At 45.0% G+C, this 25,269-nt stretch overlaps 1 protein-coding gene across 3 annotated transcripts in view; it reads right to left on the bottom strand.

Annotated features, from left to right (window-relative positions):
- The window catches only part of cabcoco1 (ciliary associated calcium binding coiled-coil 1), a 106,794-nt gene that overhangs the window by 79,236 nt on the left and 2,289 nt on the right, over positions 1–25,269 (bottom strand). Inside the window, exons 1-4 of one of the 3 annotated variants that reach the window (XM_068053316.1) lie at positions 10,702–10,795; positions 4,933–5,014; positions 3,471–3,640; positions 671–815 (exon numbers count right to left, since the gene is read on the bottom strand). In XM_068053316.1, the coding sequence (XP_067909417.1) occupies positions 671–815; positions 3,471–3,640; positions 4,933–5,014; positions 10,702–10,714 (410 nt within the window). In that variant the 5' untranslated portion in view covers positions 10,715–10,795. Of the gene's footprint in view, positions 1–670; positions 816–3,470; positions 3,641–4,932; positions 5,015–10,701; positions 10,809–25,269 lie in introns of those variants that run through there. The other 2 variants (XM_068053314.1, XM_068053315.1) reach the window with 2 other exon arrangements.

Genomic DNA, 25,269 nt, shown 5'->3' on the forward strand with positions numbered 1-25,269 from the left:
AGAAAGTGTTAACACTACTATATATTTCCATTGTGTGTATATATAATCACCAAGTGTTGGTAAAGCCGTGCTGGCTTAGCAATGTGAAAGAGAGATGAGGGTGGACAGAACAGAGAGAAAGGGAGATGAGGATGGCAGAAGACAGATGACACAAAGATAGACAGAGGGAGAGAGTGAGAGAGAGACAGAGAGAAAGAGAGATAGAGCAAGAGAGTCACAGCAAGAGACAATGGCTGGGTAGCATGGCAGGATGAGGGAAGCTGCGGAAGTATTTGGCTGCATTTTGTATTTCATTATTTCCTATGCGGAGAACTGGACTGGTTCTCAAGATTTCACATTTCACCTAGGTTACACTGTGATGACATCTGTTGTGATGACATCATAAAAGACCATAGTAACTACAAAACCTATTCTCTCTAAACTACATTTGCTTTAAGACATGCCAAGGTATTTCAAGTTTAGTTGGTTCACAAGAAGAATAAGGAAGCTGAGAAAACCTAGAAGAAGTCCATCTTTTTCAGTTTTACTCCAATTTATACTAAGAAAAATTCAAAATGCCCCTGAATATGAAAGAGTAAATGACATTGATCTTGAAGAAAAGCCCCTCACTGTGGCCGAACAGTTACAACTTGGACGCTACTGACACCGAGGAAGATAAGAGAGCTGGTACCTGATCCTCATGTAACTAATAATGGCCTTGGCTTGGTCGACTGTGAAGAATTCCCCGCCACCACTCATTTCTGAACTTGACTGAACAATTTCAGTCATGACTTTCTTGAGTTCTTTTAAATTATCTAGCAATGGCAAGTGTTTCTCTGCAATAAAACACAGCACTGTGTGAGCGACTGACTGACTCAGAAGATGTTCCGTTTCATATAAAATGATGAAGCATTAAGAGAGAGTATCAAACAATCAATTTTTTTTGAAAGCTTGTTTTACCTACCGCTAAATTAAAGATGTTACCTTTAATATATGTGGCATCAAAATCTTATTAATTCAATTATCAAGTGGTAAGATTGACATGATTACAATCTTTCCACTGACCTTAACTAGTTGCTCCGTTTGGAGTTTTCTTTTCCTGCAGTACCTCGGAGAAGGTGAAATCCATTTAAGGACCGTGTGTCATCTCTCCCAAATGACAATCCAGACACAGTAGCTGAGCCACACAGATGAGAGGTTCCTAGGTTTGATTCCCAGTTGGTCTCAGGCGTGCCATTGGCATGGGTGCTACAAATGGCTTCAACGCCATTAAGGGAGGGGAGGGGTCGGCTCCTAATTCCAGTGAGCCCTGCTAGAATGTGCGTGTGTGTGGATGAGGTCAGCACTGAACTTGGCTGTAAAGCCCCCCATGGTCGAACAGCTGGACATTTACTGTTGAGGTTCTTAATGGCCACTTGGGTAAGGTACCAGAGGCCACCAAGTGACTGTGAAACTGTGCCTTAGCAAGGAGTCAAGGTCTTTGCACGATGTGAGGAGCAGTCAGAAGAAAATTAGGGTGCTAAGAGAAACGTGCGTCACTATATTTAAAATCTTTAAATAGTATGAACTTCTATCATTCTGACTGTCAGAAGGTCGTGGGTTCAAGACACACTCGAGACTTGAACAAAATCTAGGCTGACGTTCCAATGTTCTAGTGAGGGAGTGCTGCAATGTTGAAGGCACCGTCCTTTAGATAATACCAAGGTCTTTGTCTGCAATATCAGTCACTTGCAGATGAGACACTATGACCCACAACACCAAAAGCCCACTAGCACTTCTCTTGTTGATAGATCAATCCCACCTTCTCACCACACCCCTTAATCCCTGCTCTCTCCAGCACAGATCTAAATTGCCATTTGAACCCACTTACACGGTCTGCTTCAGGGACCTTGCCTGGTAACTTATTCCACAACTTTATACCCTTTTAAATGGAGAAAGCTCTCCCTGACTTTGTCAGTTACTCCTAAATTCCCAATTTTAACTTACCTCCTGGTATTTGACCCATTCAACATAGAAAACAACTTTTGTCAATTTCCTTCTCAACCGTGAAATTTTCATCCTTGGCATAGCAGTAGTTCTCTTGCTTCGGAGTCAGAAGGTTCTGGGTTGAAGCCAGACAGACAGAAGTGGGAAGAGGGAGAGGAGAGACAGAGTGACACAGAAGTAGAGAGAGGGAGTTAAACATACAGGAGGGGATAGGGGGAGAAAAGTAGTGGAGACAGATACAGAAGTGAAAGAGGAGGTGAGAAACAATGAAAGAAGAGCATGAAAGAGATTTTTTGGGAGGTTTAGTAGTTCCCTTTAGGGCACAAGAGGCTGACAGCTTTTGGTGGCGCATAACTGAATTTTAATATTTTTTGTTACATGTATTCAGAGATAAGAATGTTATGTAAGTGAATCGCAAGCAAAGCTTCCCATTCAGTGATCTGAGAGCCCCATTCCAGAGTGATCGAGTAACTCAGTGCCCTTCCCAGTGCTGGCAGACTCTAGTCCCCTAGTACTTCCAGCATCAAGACTCCCATGAGTTCCTCCAGTGAACTCCTGGGTACTCACAGGCATCAGACCTTTTACCCCAACTCCATTCTACTAGTATTTTCGACGCAGCCTCTCGTCCAAAGCCCAGCTATCGCCAAAAGTTCTTTCAAGCATCAGCCCGCAATCCCACTGAGTAATCCCGGACTCCAATGTTCCCAAATCCTAAACCACATAACTCAAAATACTGCAGATGATGCAGATGAGTAACTCCCAGATCTGGTCTCACTCCCCTAGCCACTCTCTCCCAGACTGCAGTCCATTCCCTTCCATACTACAGCCTCAAATCCTTACTTCCTCCTCAGCCCAACTTATTTCCTCATGTCAGTGTGAAAGTGAAGCAGTAACATCAAGATGGGAGCATGTTCCTATCTGACTGATCACCAATAGACAGAGTGATTTTACTTATACAGACAGATGCCACTAGGAAAGTAAGCATTTTAAAAATCAAACTCCTCTGAGCAAAAAAGCACGATCAGTATGGGCATCATTTTTGTAAAGATCTGTTAAATAACTTTAAAGGGCTAAATACATTATGTGGAAGAATTATTTGCAGGACCAATTTATGTGAAGATCCTGGCATGTATTCAGACATTACCAAAATAATATTTCTGAGGAAAAGAAAAACAAATGTTCCAGATTCTTTTGTTGGTTATGTAACAATACTCAGTACTGCAGGAAGCCAAGCATTTGTTCTTATTTTTTTCATGGAAAAGTTTGCATTTAACAAGTTTTCTTGTCATGTCTCTTAGAATGTCTCGCAGCACTTCACACACAAGTAATTACAATGAAATGTAGTGACTGTAGGTACGAAGACCAGAACAATACCTATTAACAGGGACAAGCTGATACAGGCATATGTTATAATTGCTGAGAACAACTTTCTGCTGAATTGCTTTACTCTCTCCTTATTGATCATGCATTCATAAGTGTACTGCATCAACTTAAATCATACTTACCACTGATGTTCTCCAATATGATATTTAATAGAGTCATGAAGGCAGATATTTGCAGCATTGTAAAGTTCTGCTCTTGCGCCCACAAAAATCCAGAGACATAATAATCCAAGAGGGCACCTTCTTTCATGCAAAACTGGTACTGCTTGAGCTGTAGAATTTCTGCCAATGTTCTTTATTGAATAGAAACAAATAGCGAAATTACAATAGGTCAAAACAACATTCCACAGAATATGATTTCAGGGTAACATACATCTTCAAAATACAATGCATCGTAATTCAGTGCAATTGAATAAAATCGAGTGATGGTGGTATTACATTTGTTCAAACAAAGGCTTTTGTTATGTGAAAGAAGAGGTACTGTACATCTTAACCTGTTGAAATGGTCCAGCTGTTCTATTTCTATTATAGAGTCTATTATATTTTGTTATAGCATCTAAGGCTCTACTATTGTTTTAGTTGGGTATAAAAAAAACAAAAATGAGAATAAGGTGCATTTATTTAGCGCCTTTCACAACTTCAGGATATCCCAAAGTGCTTTACAGTCAATGAAGTGCTTCTGAAGTATAGTCACTCTTGTAATGTAGGGAAACACAGTTAATTTAAGCAAGGTCCCACAAACAGCAATGGGTAAATGATCAGATAATTTGTTTTGGGGGTGTTTGATGGGGGATTAATGTTGACCAGGATAGTGGGAGAACTCCCTTGCTCTTCCTCAAAAAGTGCCATGGGATCTTTAGATTTGTTGGAGAGAGCAGACAAGGCCACAGTCAAATGCCTTATCTAAAAAGCAGCACCTTCGATAATATAACACTCCTAGATTATATGTTCCAGTCTCTGCAGTGGGGCTTGACCCACAATCTTTTGACTCAGAGGTGAGAGAAATGCCAAATGTGGAATCAAAACAAAAATTATTCAGTACTAGTAAATTAAAGTAAATACAATTCATTCAAAAGTAATCCAAAATTCTAAATGTAGTACATATTAAATAATTTAAACATAGAAGAATTGACATTACCAATACCCACAAACATGAGGGATGAAGCACTTTTAAAAAGTGCTTTTTAATTGAACGATGGGCTGCTTTAAAGAGGAGATGGTTCAGGTACAGTCGAAGTTCATTCCCAAGAGGGGGGTGGGGGGGGGGGGGAAATTCCCTCTGCACTCACACCCAAGCAGGCAGGGAGGGCCTGTAGGCCTGCCTGGAGCATTGGCCCGCCCCCCCGACGGCTTGCCGTTGGGTGCACCCCCACCACCCCAACCCCCGTCCCCATTATGTCAGGAAGCTGGAGAATGAATGGAAAATTCCAGTTGACCTCCTTTGATTGTCCTTAACAAGGCTCATAAGAAGCCTAACTGGCTGCCTAATCGTGGGGGAGGCATCCCTGCCTCTCCTAAAATGGCCGGTGCTGGAAATAGGGTCGGGAAACCAGCACGCAATCCGGTATTTTCAGGCCCCATTCACCTCCATTCCTGACCTCGGTGAGGCCCAAACATTCTGCCCTTGAACTTTGCTGAAGAAGTAGAGGGTGGCAACTGCTGCATCCCTAAAAGGAAAAAGGATGAGCCAGGAAATAATAAATGTTAATTAATTTTAGAATGGATGCAGGTTAACTTCTAGAGTTGATAATACAGGCTAAAGCTAGTAAATACATATATACAAAGGCATGAGCTAATCATGCAGTTAGCATGGATTCATGAGGGACAGGCCTTTTTTCCCATGGTGCTGTAAATTTTTCATTTTTAAGAATTTATCCAATTCCTTTTGCAATGAATCTATTTCCACCACACTTTCAGGCAGTGCACTTCTGATCACAACAACTTGCTGAGTAAAAAATTCTAATCTACCCCGGCTTTTTTGCCAATTATTTTAAAACTGTGTCCGCTAGTTACCAACAATCCTGCCATTGGAAACTGTTTCTCCCCATCTACGAACATAAGAAATAGGAGCAGAAATAGGCCATTCGGCCCCTTGAGCCTGCTCCGCCATTCAATAAGATCATGGCTGATCTGTTTGTGTCTCAAATTCCACAGTCCCATCTACTCCCGATAACCTTTAATTCTCTTGCCTAACAAGATTCTATCTACCTCCGCCTTAAAAATATTCAATGACCCCGTTTCCACCACCTTCTGAGGCAGAGGGTTCCAAGTCGCACAACATTCAGAGAAAAAATTTCTCCTAATTTCTGTCCTAAAAGGGCGACCCCTAATTTTAAAACCGTGCCCCCTAGTTCTGGACTCACCCACAATAGGAAACATCCTCTCCACATCAACTTGTCAAGACCATTTAGATCTTATAAACTTCAATCAAGTCTCCCCTCACTCTTCCAAACTCCAGTGAAAACAAACCCAATCTGTCCAACCTTTCCTCATAAGACTACTCACTCATTCCAGGTATCAATCTATTAAACCTCCTCTGAACCACCTCCAATGCATTTACATCCTTCATTAAATAAGGAGACCAAAACTGTACACAGTATTTGAGATGAGGTCTCACCAATGCCCTGTAGAACTGAAGCATAACATCCTTATTTTTATTTTCAATTCCTCACGTAAAAGGATAACATTCCATTAGCCTGCTCTATCAAAGTTTTGAACACCTTTAATCAATCTCTCCTTAATCTTCTCTGCTCTAAGGAGAACAATCCCAGCTTCTCTAGTCTTTCCATATAACGGAAACTCCCTTATCTCTAATACCATTCTAATAAATCTCTTCTGCATCCTCTGCAAGGCTTTGATGTCTTTCCTAAGATGTGGTGCTCCAGAATATGAAGATATAGATTTAAAAGTTAAAATAGCCAATTAAGTATTATTTTACTGCCTTGTAACTCAAATTGATCCATCTTTTATTCTTTATTGCTATGAACATGGTGTTTGACATATGGCATATATTTATTGCCCTATTACACTTCAGGTATTAATTTGCACCATGAAATCTTAACACAAGATGGTGAGAGCCAATCAGACATACAAATAGCCTTGTACACTTCAACCAAGTTTTAACTTTATTCTATGTTAAAGTTTAAGAAAACTGAAGAATACCTTTAAATAGTATTATATCTCATAATAAATAAATAAATGATTGAAGTTTACTTCTGTGAGGTACAAATTACTTTTGGGAGCAAATGTACACTTATATTCTGAACAACTGCTGTTATAATGTATCCAAGAGTATAATTATCCTTGGCTCAAATTTAAAAAAGTACCATAAACACTGCCATATGACAAAACCGCAAGTGAAATAAGTCAAAGCTCCAGCTGGCTTCCTGGAACAGTTCCTTATTCCCGAAAATACAAGCATTAGTTCCTCTGAAAGATAACTCATGTTCCAAAGGATTTTTTTCTTAAATATGAATTTAGCAAATTTCTGGAGAAAGCTATTACACTAAAGCCAGTGGCTGAACTTCTCACTCTGAATGGCCTTGTATATAAAATGAGGCTGGTTCCAGAACATGTGTTAAAACTTCACCATGTTGTTTTGTTTATTTCTTGTACTGCTACTTCTGTTTCTAGGGGGACTTTTCTTTTGCGCATCTGATTTTAACTGATTTTACCCTTGGATATGTTGTTGTGAAGAAATGCAAAAAATTAACAAAACATGAAAAAGGTAGTTTTACTTTTTGGGGAATCCTACAGCCTTGGGATCCAACCTGAAACACTCACCCACCCCACAGCCTCCCCCCTTCCCCCCATTGCCAGGTTGCCATGCACTTTCTTTCTTTCTTTTGGGCCTCCTTATCTCGAGAGACAATGGATACGCGCCTGGAGGTGGTCAGTGGTTTGTGAAGCAGCGCCTGGAGTGGCTATAAAGGCCAATTCTGGAGTGACAGGCTCTTCCACAGGTGCTGCAGAGAAATTTGTTTGTCGGGGCTGTTGCACAGTTGGCTCTCCCCTTGCGCCTCTGTCTTTTTTCCTGCCAACTACTAAGTCTCTTCGACTCGCCACAATTTAGCCCTGTCTTTATGGCTGCCCGCCAGCTCTGGCGAATGCTGGCAACTGACTCCCACGACTTGTGATCAATGTCACACGATTTCATGTCGCGTTTGCAGACGTCTTTATAGCGGAGACATGGACGGCCGGTGGGTCTGATACCAGTGGCGAGCTCACTGTACAATGTGTCTTTGGGGATCCTGCCATCTTCCATGCGGCTCACATGGCCAAGCCATCTCAGGCGCCGCTGACTCAGTAGTGTGTATAAGCTGGGGGTGTTGGCCGCTTCAAGGACTTCTGTGTTGGAGATATAGTCCTGCCACCTGATGCCAAGTATTCTCCGAAGGCAGCGAAGATGGAATGAATTGAGACGTCGCTCTTGGCTGGCATACGTTGCCCAGGCCTCGCTGCCGTAGAGCAAGGTACTGAGGACACAGGCCTGATACACTCGGACTTTTGTGTTCCGTGTCAGTGCGCCATTTTCCCACACTCTCTTGGCCAGTGGAAGCCTTACCCATGCGCTTGTTGATTTCTACATCTAGAGACAGGTTACTGGTGATAGTTGAGCCTAGGTAGGTGAACTCTTGAACCACTTCCAGAGCGTGGTCGCCAATATTGATGGATGGAGCATTTCTGACGTCCTGCCCCATGATGTTCGTTTTCTTGAGGCTGATGGTTAGGCCAAATTCATTGCAGGCAGCCGCAAACCTGTCGATGAGACTCTGCAGGCACTCTTCAGTGTGAGATGTTAAAGCAGCATCGTCAGCAAAGAGGAGTTCTCTGATGAGGACTTTCCGTACTTTGGACTTCGCTCTTAGACGGGCAAGGTTGAACAACCTGCCCCCTGATCTTGTGTGGAGGAAAATTCCTTCTTCAGAGGATTTGAACGCATGTGAAAGCAGCAGGGAGAAGAAAATCCCAAAAAGTGTGGGTGCGAGAACACAGCCCTGTTTCACACCACTCAGGATAGGAAAGGGCTCTGATGAGGAGCCACCATGTTGAATTGTGCCTTTCATATTGTCATGGAATGAGGTGATGATACTTAGTAGCTTTGGTGGACATCCGATCTTTTCTAGTAGTCTGAAGAGACCACGTCTGCTGACGAGGTCAAAGGCTTTGGTGAGATCAATGAAAGCAATGTAGAGGGGCATCTGTTGTTCACGGCATTTCTCCTGTATCTGACGAAGGGAGAACAGCATGTCAATGGTCGATCTCTCTGCACGAAAGCCACACTGTGCCTCAGGGTAGACGCGCTCGGCCAGCTTCTGGAGCCTGTTCAGAGCGACTCGAGCAAAGACTTTCCCCACTATGCTGAGCAGGGAGATTCCACGGTAGTTGTTGCAGTCACCGCGGTCACCTTTGTTTTTATAGAGGGTGATGATATTGGCATCGCGCATGTCCTGGGGTACTGCTCCCTCGTCCCAGCACAGGCATAGCAGTTCATGTAGTGCTGAGAGTATAGCAGGCTTGGCACTCTTGATTATTTCAGGGGTAATGCTGTCCTTCCCAGGGGCTTTTCCGCTGGCTAGAGAATCAATGGCATCACTGAGTTCCGATTTGGTTGGCTGTACGTCCAGCTCATCCATGACTGGTAGAGGCTGGGCTGCATTGAGGGCAGTCTCAGTGACAGCATTCTCCCTGGAGTACAGTTCTAGGTAGTGCTCAACCCAGCGGTCCATCTGTTTGCGTTGGTCAGTGATTATGTCCCCCGATTTAGATTTGAGGGGGGCACTAATAACTAAGTAGTCAGATACAATGTTGGAAGCAGGAGAATTTTAACCTCTCCCACGATGGGTAGGAGCAGGTTGGGTTGGTGTGGGGGCGGGGGGGGGGCTTACAGTTAAAAATTTAAAATTGCGAAACATGACCCCAACACACCTCATTGATCTAGCCAGCTGGCAGGTGGTAAATGACATAAAACAATGATAATAAGGTCCAGCCGTTAAATACAGCAGAAACTACAGGCTCCCAAGATTTCTGGGTCCCCCATCCCACCCACAAACCTTACTACAAATATCGGGGCCATTAGCTCTAACTAAAAAGCATTCGTTCATTATAATTTTAGGTAGAATATTTGATGGGCTTCATTAACTTAGTAACTGAAAAAAACAGCAGCAACTCCAGCATGATTGGACAGAGGGGAACAGCGGAAGTCATGAAAATTAACAGCTGGTAAGCAAATACATTGCTTTCAGAAACTTTCACCTCAATTACACTGGTATTCCAGTGCACAACTTTTCAAAACCAGATTTTGAAGCTGCACAGTGCCAAATAACAGTGTGGAAACATGGGATCTGATAGTGTGCAGAAGTTATACCATGCCACAATAAATGCCATAACATTTGTTCTTGTTCATAGTTTCGGTACAGAAGGAGGCCATTTTGCTTCATTATGCCTGCATTATTGCTAGCTCCACACCAGAGTGATCTACTTGTCCCATTTTCCTGCAGTACCCTTTAATATTTTTCTTTATGTATATCTAATTCCCTCTGAAATGTTGTGACTGAACTGGCTTCAAAAGCCTTGTGGTTCATATTCTAATTACCTTTTGCATGAAAAAAAATTCAAACCTCACCTTTTATGCTTCTACTACTACTCTGGACTTGATGCTAAATAACTAATTACTGAAAAGAATCTTCCATTATTTACCCTTTCATAATTCTTAATACTTCCATTTGGTCTCCCTTAAAAACTTATATTTTTCACTGAGTGCAGCCCTGGTTCCAAATGGAAAATAGTGCTATCCTTGCAGTAAAAACTCCCCCTCCCCATTAACGTACACCAATAGGAATAATGTAAGACAGTGAATATGGAAATATGAAGCTAGAAGGACAAACATCTAATGTTATAAGAGCACTCCTCGCATTCTTTTATTGAGCCCAGTTTGTAAATCCAATGTTTAGGTTATTACTCATGCTTTAAACGTTGGCGGAAAACTTGTTATCACGTTGCTCACCAAAGCAGATGAATTTATAATTTTGTTAAAGCCCACTTAGATGTTCCTACTTCTGTAACTCTGCAGCCTGTGACATTCTTTCCAAATATTCTACTTTAAGTCTTCTTGTTAAATTTTTACAAACGTCATACTTATAAGCAAAGGACCTGACTAAGGACTCAACAGTACTGTTACATGGTTTGGAGACGCCAAGAGGGATGGGTGACAATGTTGGGGAAATAAGTACTGTCCTGAATCTTCAAAAGCAATTTATTTTTGGATAATGTTTGCCAGATGGATGCAGTTTTGCATGTAAGTACACCGTGATAAACAGTTTCCAAGCCAACCCTTGATGTGTTTAGTACTTACTTTTGAACTCCATCCACCGTTAGTTGTACAAGATCAGACAGCTGGGAAAAGGAAATAAACTTCCAGGCCAGTGGGTTTTCTCTTTCCTTCACATCGACATTTTCATCCTGCTTAGTAAACAACAGTGTAACTTTCAATCAACCATATTCATTCACTGTAATATGGATTTATCTGCAGCAAAGACAGAAGAATTCTCAGTTCATCTCAGATACCTCTTTAGTTCCCATTCTTATGTTTTCTTTCTATAACTTCTTTCTCACCCTTCTTCTCATGAAACAGAGCCAATGAATGGTTCCATTGGCAATTCTTGAAATGTAAGCTGAGGCTGAGAGTGTTGACTAGTTATCTGATCATAGGGTCTTCGTGGCTGAGTTCAGTGCTTAAGTAAGGACCACTAGACAGTGATCAGGAGCACAAAGCCAGGATGATTTCTCTCCTAGCTAAGTTGTGAAGGTTAATTGTAGAGTCCCAACATCACCACTGCTACTGCCCCAGCTAACACAAGCCTAGGATTGAGCATAAGCCTTCCTGGATGATGTATTGATTCACTGAGCCATTAGGGAAGCTTGTGTTCTTGTCAATTGACACTGGATAGAACTATAGATGTTTGCCATGCAGAAAGAGACTATTTTTCCCATCTTGTTTACGCTACCAATTGCCAGAGCAATCCAAAACTATGCCCATCACTCTGCTCTCTCCCCATTGCTGCTGCAAAATACTCATTCTCCTAAAGAATTGCACTTGCGTGTGAAAGTGGCATGCAAACAAAATTAAGTTTGCTCTTATCCAAATATTAGTAATCCTTACAATTCCTGTTATGATTGGCAAATTTATAAAATGCAACAATCACATTTCCACTGTAGTAAGTGCGCAACAGTGGAGATGCAATGATAAATTTGTTTACTGTATTAATAACTCAGATTGTGAATGATAAAAGATACATTTACTGGTTAGGAAGGTATATTTGTAGAACAGAGTTATTAAAATAGAATATAAAGGAATTTGGTAACAAGAAATAATAAATTTTGTGTGCATATGAGTTTATTAACTTTACAGAAGTGCTGACATCACCATTTCCTGCCGTTTCAATATGTACTGAGCTAGGATACGACAGCTGTTAAATAAAAATGAGCATCCACTTTACTGCAGAGATTGAATATTAAGGTCAGCACATTTCAACAATATTTTCCAGTGTAGAAAATTGAGTTGTGTAATCTGGCTGACAAGATTAGCCACACACACACACAGTCAATGAAAATCACACTGGGATAACTGGCCAAAATTATTTAATTCACATCTGGGCCACAGTGGAGAAGAGTTTTTCTGTGTCACAGAGAAATAAGAAACACATTTATATTTTACATTATTAGGATGATTTCCACATCATTTCTTTAATCATAGTCATGGGACCCTATATAAATATGAACATAATGGCTGTTTAATTCAATAAATATTACAACACTTTAGGGAATAAATTAAGTCAAGTATATTGAGAAGTAATGTCATTAGGATTATGTGTGAAAGGCATAAGGATGGAGTTAATTGTGATGAAATGTTAAAAGTTAAGAGGAGAGGAGGAGGAAGAAAGGAGGAGGAAGAAAGGAGGGGGACAGTGGGAGGTGAGGAGTGGAGAAGGGGGGATGGTATGAGGGAAAGGGGGAAGAAAGAAGTGTGGGAGAAAGGGAAGCAGGAAGGGAAATGGAAGGGTTCTGAACAGAGGAGAGGAACAAACGGTTGGAGGCAGGCATGGAGGCGGAGGAAACAAACAAAATGGTAGGTGGACTATTCCTGATGTTGCCCGGGACCCCTGCCATTTTGTCGGAAGCGGGGAAGGCCAAGGACAGCCTTCCCACCCCAGGCTAATTGAGGCCATTAAGTGGCCTCTTCCCACCTCCACCTCAATTTTGTAGAAGGCGCAGGGGCCCACTGCCGCGTAAAGACACCACCAGGTAAACCCTGGCGGCCTCCTCTCGGGGTCGGTAAGGGCAGCGGTGGGGCTCCTCCTTTGAAGGCAATCCAGCCATTGGGCTGAATTTTTACCAGCCTTTTGAGGATAGGCTGGGGAGGCAGGAAGGCTGGTAAAATGAGGCGGGAAGGTTTGGGGGTGCCCAATGTCTACCTGCAGCCATTTTGCCAGTGGCACGAAAGTTGGCAGATCAGCCGCCTGCCAGGAGGCCAATTGATCCACTTTGTCTCTGTCACATCTGTTCTGATGATGCCACTTTCTATACCAGTGCTTCTAATGTCTTCCTTTTTCCTCAACCAAGGATTCCGTCCTCACCATGGTTGACGGGGCCCGCAACCACCGGATATATTTCCTGCTCCTCCCTCCCAGAACCATGACTGGGTTCCCCTCGACCTCACGTTCCACCCACAAGCCTCCACATGCACCAGATCATCTTCCACCATATCAGCTCCCTCCAGCATGATGCCACCAAACACATCTTCCCCTTCCCTCCCCATTCAGAATTCCGAAGGGACCGTTCCCTGATTGACACCCTGGTCCACTCCTTGCATCCAACACCCCTTGTCTTTCTCATGGCACCTTCCCATGAAAGTACAGGAGATGTAACACTTGCCCTTTTATTTCCCCCCTTTCTACCATCCATGGCCCCAAACACTCCTTCCAGGTGAAGCAGCGATTTATTTGTACTTCTTTCAATTTAGTATACTGTATTAGCTGCTCACAATGCAGTCACCTCTACACGGGGCAGACCAAAGGCAGATTGGGTGACTGCTTTGCGGAATACCTCCATTCAGTCTATAAATGTGGCCCCAAACATCTGGTCGCCTATCAATTTAATTCTCTGCCCACTCCCACTCTGACCTCAGCCTCCTATGTTGTTCAATGAAGCCACACATAAGCTTGAGCGACAGTGCTTCATCTTTCAGTTAGACACTTTACAGCCTTCCAGACTTAACAGTGAGTTCAACAATTTCAGATCATAACTTCAGCTCTGTTTTTTTTGTTGTTTTTTATTGTTTTTGGACAACAGCTGTTGGTAATGATTCTGCTATTGTCATTTACATCTCTTCTAGATCCATCTTTTGTTTCTTTACTTGTTCCATCACCATCTATTTTTGCCTTGCACCATTATCCCTTTAATCATTTAATCTCTTCTACTTTATCACAGACCTTCCTTTTTGCTCTTTCCACCCGTTCCCCCTTTCCCTGCTTTTTACTTGCTTAAAACTTGTTATATCTTTAACTTTTTCCAGATTTGATGAAAAGTCATCAACATGAAATGTTAACTCTGTATCTCTCTCCACAGATGCCACCTGACCTGCTGAGTATTTCCAGAATTTTCTGCTTTTATTTCAGATTTCCAGCATTCGCAGTATTTTGCTTTCATATTGATGTAACAAGGGTGCCTTTTAGATAGTTTCAAAACATACTTTGTGAGTCATTTTGCAGCTCAAAGGTCATGGACAATATTGTATTGTATTGTGCAAGGCTATGGGGAAAGGGCAGGGAAATGGGATTAATTCGATAGCTCTTTCAAAGCTGGCACAGGCACGATGGGCTGAATGGCCTCCTTCTGTGCTGTGTCATTCTAAGATTATCCACAGCCGATAATAGACAAATGTGGCAGTTCAAAAAATGTAGCTGTGTGCTTATCATCTTTTTTTAAAAACAATTTTCTGTGTGTTTCAAAGGTGTGTTTCTATTTTTTTCCTACCTGTGGCCCTGTCATGTAATGTTATGTTCTGTAACATTTTGACTGCAGAGCCACAATAGCTTTGGATTGTTGAGACCACTCGCCATATATAATATATAACAGATATGTAAATAAAAACACACAGAAATGTTTTCAAGTGTGGCACTGAGGTCATGAATTATATCTTTGCGTGCTTGAAGGATTCTTAAATGTTGAAAACACGGTTACAACATGAATTAGCTTGCTGTGAGGTTCGTAAGCATGCTTAAAAGCTACAGCAAACCAGATCAAACCAGTTAAAAAAAAAACTTACAGTCAATATTCCCTCTAATTTTTCTTTGTTGTGTGCAGCCTGTTTGTCGCACTGCATGGTCTCTTTAAGATTGCTGCGTGGCAGCGCACGTGCTCATCTTAAAGAAAGCATTCCTTGTGCACGTCCTGTTTTTTGCCTGCGCAGTACGTTCTGGATTGCTGTGCAGCCCACCGCACAGCTTATAGCAAAGAACTCTATGATCCGTGTACTCCAAATTGTTAATAATGGCTGATTGTATGCATCCGTCCAGACTCTGCACTGTCAAATTAGCCAAAGATCCTGTAATGATGTGTTTATCCTCTTATTGGCATTCCTTTGGAACCTTCTTCATAGAATCATAGAATGGTTAAAGCAGAGGAGACTGGCTCCCTGCAAGAAAATTTCAGCTTGTCCCACTCCCCCATCCTTTCCCTGTAGCCCTGCAAGTTTTCTCTCTTCAGGTGCTTATCCAATTCCCTTTTGAAAGCCACGATTGAGTCTGCCTCCACCACATTCAAGGTAGTGCATTCCAGATCCTAATCATGTCACCATTGGTTCTTTCACCAATCATTCTTTATTGCATTGTACATTAATATTGAAGAAATATTGCAAGAACCTACACTTCTGTGATTAATTCAGCACCTATCTTCACAGGGTGAGGGGTTCCGAAGAAGGGTCACTGACCCGAAACGTTAACTCTGCTTCTCTTTTCACAGATGCTGCCAGACCTGCTGAGTGGTTCCAGCATTTCTTGTTTTTATGTCAGTTAGTTCCGTTGGTTAGACAGCCAAAGTGTAATGCAGAAAAGTGCCAACAGCGTGGGTTCAGTTCCCATGTGGTAGCTCATGGAGGCCTGCCTCCTCGTCTTGCCCCATGCTTGCAGAGTGGTGACCCCCAAGCTGTACATTACCAACTGTGTCTCTCTAATGGAGAGAGATGCCCATGGTCCTTCATGACTACAGCTAGAACAACCATCTTCAAAGGAATTACGAGGTTTGTTATTGGTGCTTGGATTTCTAGCATTTGCCTTTGAACACAAACTCACCAAGTAGTATGTACAGGACTGTTACATTTTTAGGAGACAAACAAATAAACCCCTGCAGACTATTCTGAGATGTATTTTAAATACTTTTGTTGTGCTGCAGAGTACTTTTACATAACATTTTGAAGCTCTTTGGGATGTCCTGAGGTTGTGAAAGGCACTATAGAAATGCAAGACCTTCTTCCTTCTATATCGACCGCTCGTATACCACCGTGCTAAATGAGATAGATTTTGAACAGATCTAGCAACTCAAAACTGGACATCCATGAGGCGCTGTGGGCCATCAGCAGGAGCAGAACTGTATTCAACCACAATCTGTAACGTCATGGCCTGGCATGTCCCCCACTCTACCATTACCATCAAGCCCGGAGACCAACCCTGGTTCAATGAGGAGTGTAGGAGGGCATGCCAGGTGCAGCACCAAGCATAACTAAAAATGAGGTGTCAGCCTGGTGAAGCTACAACACATGACTACTTTTAAGCCAAACAGTGGAAGCAGCATGCAATAGAAGGACTAAGCGATCCCACAACCAACGGATCAGATTTAAGCTCTGCAGTCCTGCCACATCCAGTCATGAATGGTGGTGGACAATTAAACAAATAACTGGAGGAGGTGGCTCCACAAATATCCCCACTCTCAATGATGGGGGAGCTCAGCACATCAGTGAAAAGACGAGGTTGAAGCATTTGCAGCCATCTTCAGTCAGAGGTGCCACGTGGATGATCCATCTCGGCCTCCTCCTGAGGTCCCCAGCATCACAGATGCCAGTCTTCAGCCAATCCGATTCATTCCATATATCAAGAAACGACTGAAGGCACTGAATACTGCAAAGGCTATGGGCCCTGAGAACATTCCAGCAATAGTACTGAAGACTTGTGCTCCAGAACCATCTGCGCCCCTAGCCAAACTGTTCCATTACAGCTGCAACACTGGCATCTATCCAGCAATGTGGAAAATTGCCCAGGTATGTCCTGAGCACAAAACGCAGGACAAACCCAACCCGACCAATTACTGCCCCATCAGTCTACTCCCGATCATCAGCAAAGTGATGGAAGGTGTTGGTGACTGTGCTGTCAAGCAGCACTTACTCAGCAATAACCTGCTCAGTGACACTCAGTTTGGGTTCCGCCAGGGCCATCTGACCTCATTACAGCCTTGGTGCAAACATGGACAAACAAGCTGAACTCCAGAGGTGAGGTGAGAATGACTGCCCTTGACATCAAGGCAGCATATAACTGAGTATGGTATCAAGGAGCCCTAGCAAAACAGGAGTCAATGGGAATCGGGGGAAAACTCTCCACTGGTTGGAGTCATACGTAGAGCAAAGGAAGATGGTTGTGGTTGTTGCAGGTCAATCATCTCAGTCCCAGGATATCTCTGCAGGAGTTCCTCAGAGTAATGTCCTAAGCCCAACCATCTTCAGCTGCTTCATCAATGACCTTCCCTCCATCATATGGTCAGAAGTGGAGATGTTCGCGGATGATTGCACAATGAAGAAAGTAGCTAAAGTAGACGTTGGTCCCTTAGAAGCAGAGACAGGAGAAATCATCATGGGGAATGAGGAAATGGCAGAGGCATTGAACAAATATTTTGTGTCTGTCTTCTCAGTAGAAGACACAAGTTCCATACCAGAAATAGGCAGTAACCTAGGGACTAAAAAGAGTAAGGAAATTAAGGAAATTGATATCAGCAAAGAAAAAATATTTGAGAAACTTGAGGGACTAAAATTTGACAAGTTCTCGGGACCAGATGGCCTACACCCTAGGGTTCTAAAAGAGATAGCTGCAGAAATAATGGATGTGCTAGCTATGATTTTCCAGAATTCCTTACATTCAGGAATGCTCCCATCAGATTGGAAGTTGGCAAATGTTACACCTCTTTTCAAGAAAGGAGGGAGAGAGAAAACAGGAACTACAGCCAGTTAGCCTAACATCAGTCGTTGGGAAGATGCTGGAAACTATTATTAAAGAAGTCTTAACAATGCACTTAGAAAAGCATAGTGTGATTAGAACAAATCAGCATGGTTTTACTAAAAGGAAATCCTGTTTGACAAATTTATTGGAGGTTTTTAAGGATGTAACTAGTAGGGTAGAAAAAGGGGAACCAGTAGATGTCATATACCCTGGATTTCCAAAAGGCATTCGATAAGGTGCCACATAAAAGATTAATAGGCAAGATAAGGGCTCATGCTATTGTGGGTAATAGCATGGATAGAGGATTGGTTAACAAACAGGAAGCAGAGAGTGGGCATAAATGGGTTTCAAGTTGGCAGGCAGTGAATAGTGGGGTGCTGCAAGGCTCAGTGCTGGGGCCTCAGCTATTTACAGTCTACAATAATGACTTGGATGAAGAGACAGAAAGCAATGTATCTAAGTTGGCTGATGATACAAAGCTCAGTGGAAAGGTAAGCTGTGGGGAGGACATAGAGAGGCTGCAAAGAGAGATAGACAGGTTAAGTGAGTGGGCAACAAGATGGCAAATGGAGTATAATGTGGGAAAGTGTGAGGTTATTCACTTTGGTTGTAAGAGTGGAAGAGCAGAATATCTTTTGAAAGGCGTGAAACTTGAAACTCTGATGCTCAGAGACTTGGGTGTGCTCATACAAGGACAACAGAATGTTAGCATGCAGGTACAGCAAGCAATTAGGAAGGCATATAGCTTGTTGGCCTTTATTGCAAGGGGATTGGAGTATAAGAATAAATACAATTGTACAGGGCTTTGGTGAGACCACACTAGGAATACCGTGTGCAGTTTTGGTCTCCATATTTAAGGAAAGATATGCTTGCATTGGAGGCAGTACAGCGAAGGTTCACTGGATTGATCCCTGGGATGATAGGGATATCCTATGATGAAAGGCCGAGTAAATTGGGCCTATATTCTCTGGAGTTTAGAAGAATGAGGTGATCTCATTGAAACTTACAAGATTCTGAAGGGGCTTGACAGGGTAGAAACTGACAGGGTGTTTCCCCTAGCTGGAAAATGTAGAACATGGGAGCATAGTCCCAGGATAAGGGGATGATCATTTAAGATTGAAATGAAGAGAAATTTCTTCAGTCATAGGGTTGCGAATCTTTGGAATTCTCTACCTCAGAGCGTAGCGGATGCTCTATCACTGAATATATTTAAGGCTGGGATAGACAGATTTTTGGTCTCTCAGGGAATCAAGGGATATGGGGAGCAGGCAGTAAAGTGGAGTTGAAGCCCAAGGTCAACCATGATTGTACTGAATGGCAGAGCAGACTTGATGGGGCGTATGCTCTACTTCTGCTCCTATTTCTTATGTCCTTATGATAACTGCCCTGCTCTTCTTCAAATTAGCACCATGGGAGCTTTTATGGCACCTTAAAGAGCAGATGGGGCTTCGGTTTAATGTCTCATCTGAAAGATGGCAACTCCGGCAATGCAGCACTCACTCAGTACTGCACAAGAGTGTCAGCCTTGATTTCTGAGCGTGTTGGAGGCAGATTCAATCGTGGCTTTCAAAAGGGAATTGGATAATTATTTGAAGAGGATAAATTTTCTGGACTATGGATAAAGGGTGGGGGAGTGGGACTAGCTGAGTTGCTGTTGCAGAGAGCCAGCAGGGACACAACAGGCTATACGGTCTCCTTCTGTGCTGTAACCATTCTATGATTATCAAGTCAATCTTTTTTCTACAGAGTCACTGATTATTTTTGGTGGATGTTTTACTAAAGGATTTGGTCATAGTCACAGCACTATCATTAAATGTTCTTTTGCAATCATTTAATATTCTTGAGTTTCTGGGTTGAGGATCCTTTGGCACTCAAGTTCTTGTGTAGGCTGGGCAAGGCTTAGCTGACCACCTGGACCGTTGGTTGGATGCTATTAAAATGATCCTTTTTTTTCCTTCTGCTATTATTAGATCCTTCAGAAGAACTTTATAAAAGTAACTCCTTGTGAGTCACTCTTCAGCTTCCTCTCTCTCACTTTTGGGGTATTTTGTTACTCTATTTAGCATCTTATCATGAAGGCCTGGCTAAGGTGATAAACTTGCCCAGCAGGAAGCCAGATGTCAGCCAATCACCAGTGTCTCCATTACATCAGCTTTTGTTCCATTTATCAACATCTTAAGAGGCCAAGATATTGATAATCTTTTGGTTCGACCCCTCCACTAAGGCAACATTTTCTGGACTTTTCTAGACCCCAGCATCAGTTAACAATTAGTTTGGCAATTTTCAGAACCTTGCTACAAGTGCCCTCAAATGCTGTAAATGCTTGGAGCCTATTTACGTTGCTCCTTTAAAACCAACCTGTGAATTTTATTATATATCAGGTACAATTGCATATCCAGAAAAGCTTTTTTTTCCCTTCGTTCAAGGGATGTAGGCATCGCAGTCTAGATCAGCATTTATTGCCCATCCCCAATTGCCCTTGAGAAGGTGGTGGTCAGCTGCCTTCCTGAACTGTTGCAGTCCTTGGGGTGTGGGTACACCAACAGTGCTGTTAGGAAGGGAGTTCCAGGATTTTGAGCCAGCGACAGTGAAGGAACGACTATATAATCCCAAGTCAGGATGGTGTATGACTTGGAAGGGAACTTGCAGGTGGTGGTGTTCCCATGCATCTGCTGCCCTTGTCCTTCTAGGTGGCCGAGACCACGGGTTTAGAAAGTGCTGTTGAAGGAACCTTGGTGAGTTGCTGTTGCGCATCTTGTAGATGGTACACACTGCTGCCACTGCATCGGTGGTGGAGGGAGTGAATGTTGAAGGTGGTGAACGGGGTGCCAATCAAGCAGGCTGCTTTGTCCTGAATGGTGTCGAGCTTCTTGAGTGTTGTTGGAGCTGCACCCATCCAGGCAAGTGGAGAATATTCCATCATACTGCTGACTTGTGCCTTGCAGATGGTGGACAGGCATTGGGGAGACAGGAGGGGGTTACTCGCTGCAGAATTCCCAGCCTCTGACCTGCTCTTGTAACCACAGCATTTATGTGGCTGGTCCAGTTCAGTTTCTGGTCAATGGTGACCGCCAGGATGTTGATAGTGAGGGATTCAGCAATAGTAATGCCATTGAACATCAAGGGGAGATGGTTAGATTCTCTTTTGTTTGTTTGAGATGGTCATTGCCTCGCACTTGTGTGGTGCGAATGTTACTTGCCACTTATCATCCCAAGCCTGGATATTGTCCAGGTCTTGCTGCTTTTGTAGCTTGAGTCACTAATGGTACTGAACACAAGAAATAGGCGTAGAAGTAGACCATATGGCCCATCGAGTCTGCTCCGCCATTCAGAACAATCATGGCTGATCTTGGGCTTCAATTCCACTTTCCTGCCCGCTTCCCATATCCCTTGATTCCCTGTGAGAAGATGTTTCCCCTCGTGGGGGAATCTACAACTGGGGGGAGGGGCAGTTTCAGAATAAGGGGTCTCCCATTTAAGATGGAAATGAGGAGGAATTTCTTCTCTCAGAGGGTCGTTAATCTTAGGAATTTTCTACCCCAGACAGCACTTGAGGCTGGGTCATTGAATATATTGAAGACCGAGTTAGACAGATTTTTGAACTACAGGGGAGTCAAAAGTTATGGGGAACAGGTGGGAAAGTGAAATTGAGGCCAAGATCAGATGAGCCATGATCTTATTGAATGGTGCAGCAGGCTCAAGGGGCCGTATGGCCTACTCCTGCTCCTATTTCTTATTCTCTGATGTTCCTTAGTTCCATGCATGCATGTGATTTCAGGGAAAATTAGGCAAGTCAGAACATTGTTAGTAATTGTGGGATAAAACTCCATTCTGCACCAAGAGCTTTTCAGTAATATTGACTGGAACCTGGTGATTTAAGTTTATATGTACATATTAAAAACTCATTTCCTAATTCCAAACTTTTCCCCTGGTGGAGCATTGTCAATAGAACTGCTGCACTTAACAAATCTTGTCTAGCCTTTGCATGGAAGCCCACATTTTGGAAAAGTGTTTATATGTCTTTGGGATCAGTGAATGGAAGAGTCATTTGAGTGGAAAAGTACTGGTCAAGGCAGGGTTAGTTTCTTTACTATGCAGCTGAATTGTACTAAACTAAATCATTAATGCAGAGACTGTATATTATAATTTATTAATACGAGTGAATTTACAAGATTGGGAAAGTGGCAGTTGAATTACTGTCTGTTTTGTCATTGGGAATTGGGGAGGCGCTGGTGTAGTAGTAATGTCACTGGACTAGTAAACTAGAGACCATGCTAATGCTCTGGGGACACAGGTTTGAAAAAACCTTTTGTAAAAACCTAATGTCCTCTAGGGAAGGAAATCTGTCGTCCTTACCCAGTCTGGCCTACATGTGACTCCAGATCCATAGCAAAGTGCTTGACACTTAAAATGCCCACTGAAATGGCCTAGCAAGCCATTCAGTTCAAGGGCAATTAGGGATGGGCAATAAATGCTGGCCTTGCCAGTGACACTCACATCCCACAAAAGAATTAAAAAAAAGAATTTTGTCTCGTCCCATATTTATACAGAATAAACAGTTTAAAAAAATTTGGTTAACGTTCAAAGAACTTACAAATTGGAAAGATAATTATGTGATATGTCTCTGGTCAGGCAGAGTGTGGACAAAATAGAATCTTAGCCCAAGAGAAGGAAAGACTGAAGGATAGTCGTCAAGTTGTAAGTAAAACAAAAATAATAAATATATATGCTTAACTGTATTGCTAATTTTTATACAGAAAAAGTACTTATGCTGTTTGAGAGGTCCACCCTTTACAACATCACATTGTTTGTATTTTAGCTTGATAGGAAATTGTTCAGCCAGGTCATAAGCCTAAATCTCAGATTATGTCCTGTCCGAAGACCCATGAAATCTGACAGAAAAGTACCATTTTAATAAAAATGAGAATTTCCCTTGAATACATAGGAGCTCTTTTTAACAAAGCAAATCATAATGACACAAGCTGATTAATATCATTTATACTCACAAAGTTGCCACATCAACAGAAAACTGTCAGCATTGGAAACTGTGATAGAATTGCTATGTCACGAATGACGAAAGAGAGAGCATTCATTCCCGATGCTTCTGGCCCCATTTCTCATACAACACCGCCAATCACAATGCACACAACATGCTTTACAAGTCTGCCCCAGTGCCATTTTAGAAATAATTACATCAGCTGGGAATACTATTCTGGGGATGTAAAAGCATTTTAGAAGTTTTTGAAGACGCATTCACTGGAGGGGGGAAGGGGGACGGGGATGGGGGGAAGAGGGATGGGGAAGAGGAGGGGGAAGAGGGAGGGGGGAAGAGGGAGGGGGGGAAGAGGGAGGGGGAAGGATGCGGAGGGGGGTGAGAGGGAGGGGAGGAAGGAAGGGGAAGGGAAGAGGGGAGGTGGGAAGAGGAAGGGGGGGGAAGGAGGGAAGGGGGAGGGGGGAAGGAGGGAAGGGGGAGGGGGGGAAGGAGGGAAGGGGGAGGGGGGGAAGGAGGGAAGGGGGGAGGGGGGGAAGGAGGGAAGGGGGAGGGGGGGAAGGAGGGAAGGGGGAGGGGGAAAGGAGGGAAGGGGGAGGGGAAAGGAGGGAAGGGGAGGGGGAAAGAGGGAAGGGGAGGGGGGAGGAAGGGGGTAGGGGAGGGGGAGGAAGGGGGGTAGGGGGAGGGGGGGAAGGAGGGGAAGGGGGGAGGGGGGGGGGGAAGGGGGAGGGGAGGGGGGAAGGGGAGGGGGGAGGGAGGAGGGGTAGGGGAAGGGAGGGAGGAGGGGGTAGGGGGGATGGGGGAGGGGGGAAGGAGGAAAGGGGAGGGGGGAAGGAGGGAAAGGGAGGGGGGAAGGGAGGGAAAGGGGAGGGTGGGAAGGGAGGGAGGAGGGGGAGGAAGGGAGGGGGGGAAGGTGGGATGAGGGGAGGGGGGGAGTGAGGAGGGAGTGGAGGGAAGAGGGGTGAGGGGGAGGTTGGGAGTTGGGGGGAAGGAGGAAGGGGGTGGGTAGGTGGGTTGGGGGAGAGGGTGGGTTGTGGAAGGTGGGATTGGTGGAAGGGGGAGAAGGAGTTGGGGTGAGGGTGTGGGAAGGGTGGGTGTGTTGTGTTTGGTGGGGTGGTGGGGTTGGTGGAGGGTGTTTGGTGGGTGGTGGTTGTGGGTTGAGGGGGAAGTGGAGGTGGTTGGTTGGGTTGGTGGGTTGGTGGTTGGGGTGGTGGGGAAGGTGGGAGGGGGAGGTGGGAAGGAGGAAGGGGGAGGGGGGGAAGGAGGGAAGGGGGGTGGGGGAGGAAGGAGGAAGGGGAGGGGGAGGATGGAGTGGTTGTGGGTTGGTTGGGGAAGGTTTGGTGGGGTTGTGGTGGTGGGGAGAGGTAGGGTAGGGGAAGGGTTGGGAGGGGTTTGGTTGGGGTGTTGGTGGAGTAGGTGGGTTGTGGGTTTGTGGGGGTTGGTTGGGGGTTTTGTGGTTTTGGGGTTGGTTGTGGAAGGTTGGAGGGGTGGGGAAGGAGGAGGGAGGGGATTGTGGAGGGGAAGGAGGGAAGGGGAGGGGGAAGGGGGGTGAAGGAGGGGGAAGAGGGAGGGGGAAGGAGGGGAAGGGGAGGGGGTGGGAGTGAAGAGGGGAAGGAGGGAAGGAGGAAGGTTGGAGGGGGGGAATGGAGGGAAAGGGAGGGTGAAAGGAGGGAAGGAGGGGAAGGAGGAAAGGGGAGGGGGGGGAAGGAGGGAAAGGGGAGGGGTGAGGAGGGAGAGGGAAGGTGAAGGGAGGGGGGAGGGAGGGGATGGGGAGGGAGTGGAGGTGGGAGGGAAGGAGGGAAGGGGGGAGGGAAGGGGGAAGGGGGGGGGAAGGAGGGAAAGGGTGAGGGGGGGGAAGGAGGAAGGGGAGGGGGGAAGGGAGGGAAGGGAAGGGGGGAAGGAGGGGAGGGGGGGGAAGGAAGGGGAGGGGGAGGGAGGGGAAGGGGAGGGGGGGAAGGAGGAAGGGGAGGGGGGAAGGAGGGAAAGGGGAGGGGGGGGAAGGGAGGGAGAGGGAGGGGGGGAGAGGGAAGGGGAGGGGGGGGAAGGAGGAAAGGGCGAGGGGGGGAAGGAGGAAAGGTGAGGGGGGAAGGAGGGAAAGGGAGGGGGGAAGGGAGTAAAGGGGGAGGGGGGGGAAGGAGGGAAAGGGAGGGGTGGGAAGGAGGGAAAGGAAGGGGGGGGGGAAGGAGGGAAAGGGAGGGGGGAAGGAGGGAAAGGGGAGGGGGGGGAAGGAGGGAAGGGAGGGGGGGGAAAGGAGGGGGGGGAGGGAAGGAGGGAAGGGGAGGGGGGGGGAAGAGGAAGGAGGGAAGGGGAAGGAGGGAAGGAGGGAGGGGAGGGGGGGAAGGAGGGAAAGGGGGAAGGGGGGAAGGAGAAGGGCGGGAATGTGAGCGTGGGGTCAGGCGGGAAGGGGGGGGAAGGAGGAAAGGGGAGGGGGGGGAAGGAGGGAAAGGGGAGGGGGGGAAAGGAGGGAAAGGGGAGGTGGGGGGAAGGAGGGAAGGGGAGGGGAGGGGGAAGGAGGGAAAGGGGAGGGGGGGGAAGGAGGGAAAGGGGGGAGAGAGTGCAGGGGGGGGAGGAGGAGGAAAGGGGAGGGGGGGGGAAGGAGGAAAGGGGAGGGGGGGGAAGGAGGGAAAGGGGAGGGGGGGGGAGGAGGGAAAGGGGAGGGGGGGGAAGGAGG

The sequence above is a fragment of the Heterodontus francisci genome, chromosome 20 (genome assembly GCF_036365525.1).
Source record: "Heterodontus francisci isolate sHetFra1 chromosome 20, sHetFra1.hap1, whole genome shotgun sequence".
Lineage (NCBI taxonomy): Eukaryota > Metazoa > Chordata > Chondrichthyes > Heterodontiformes > Heterodontidae > Heterodontus > Heterodontus francisci.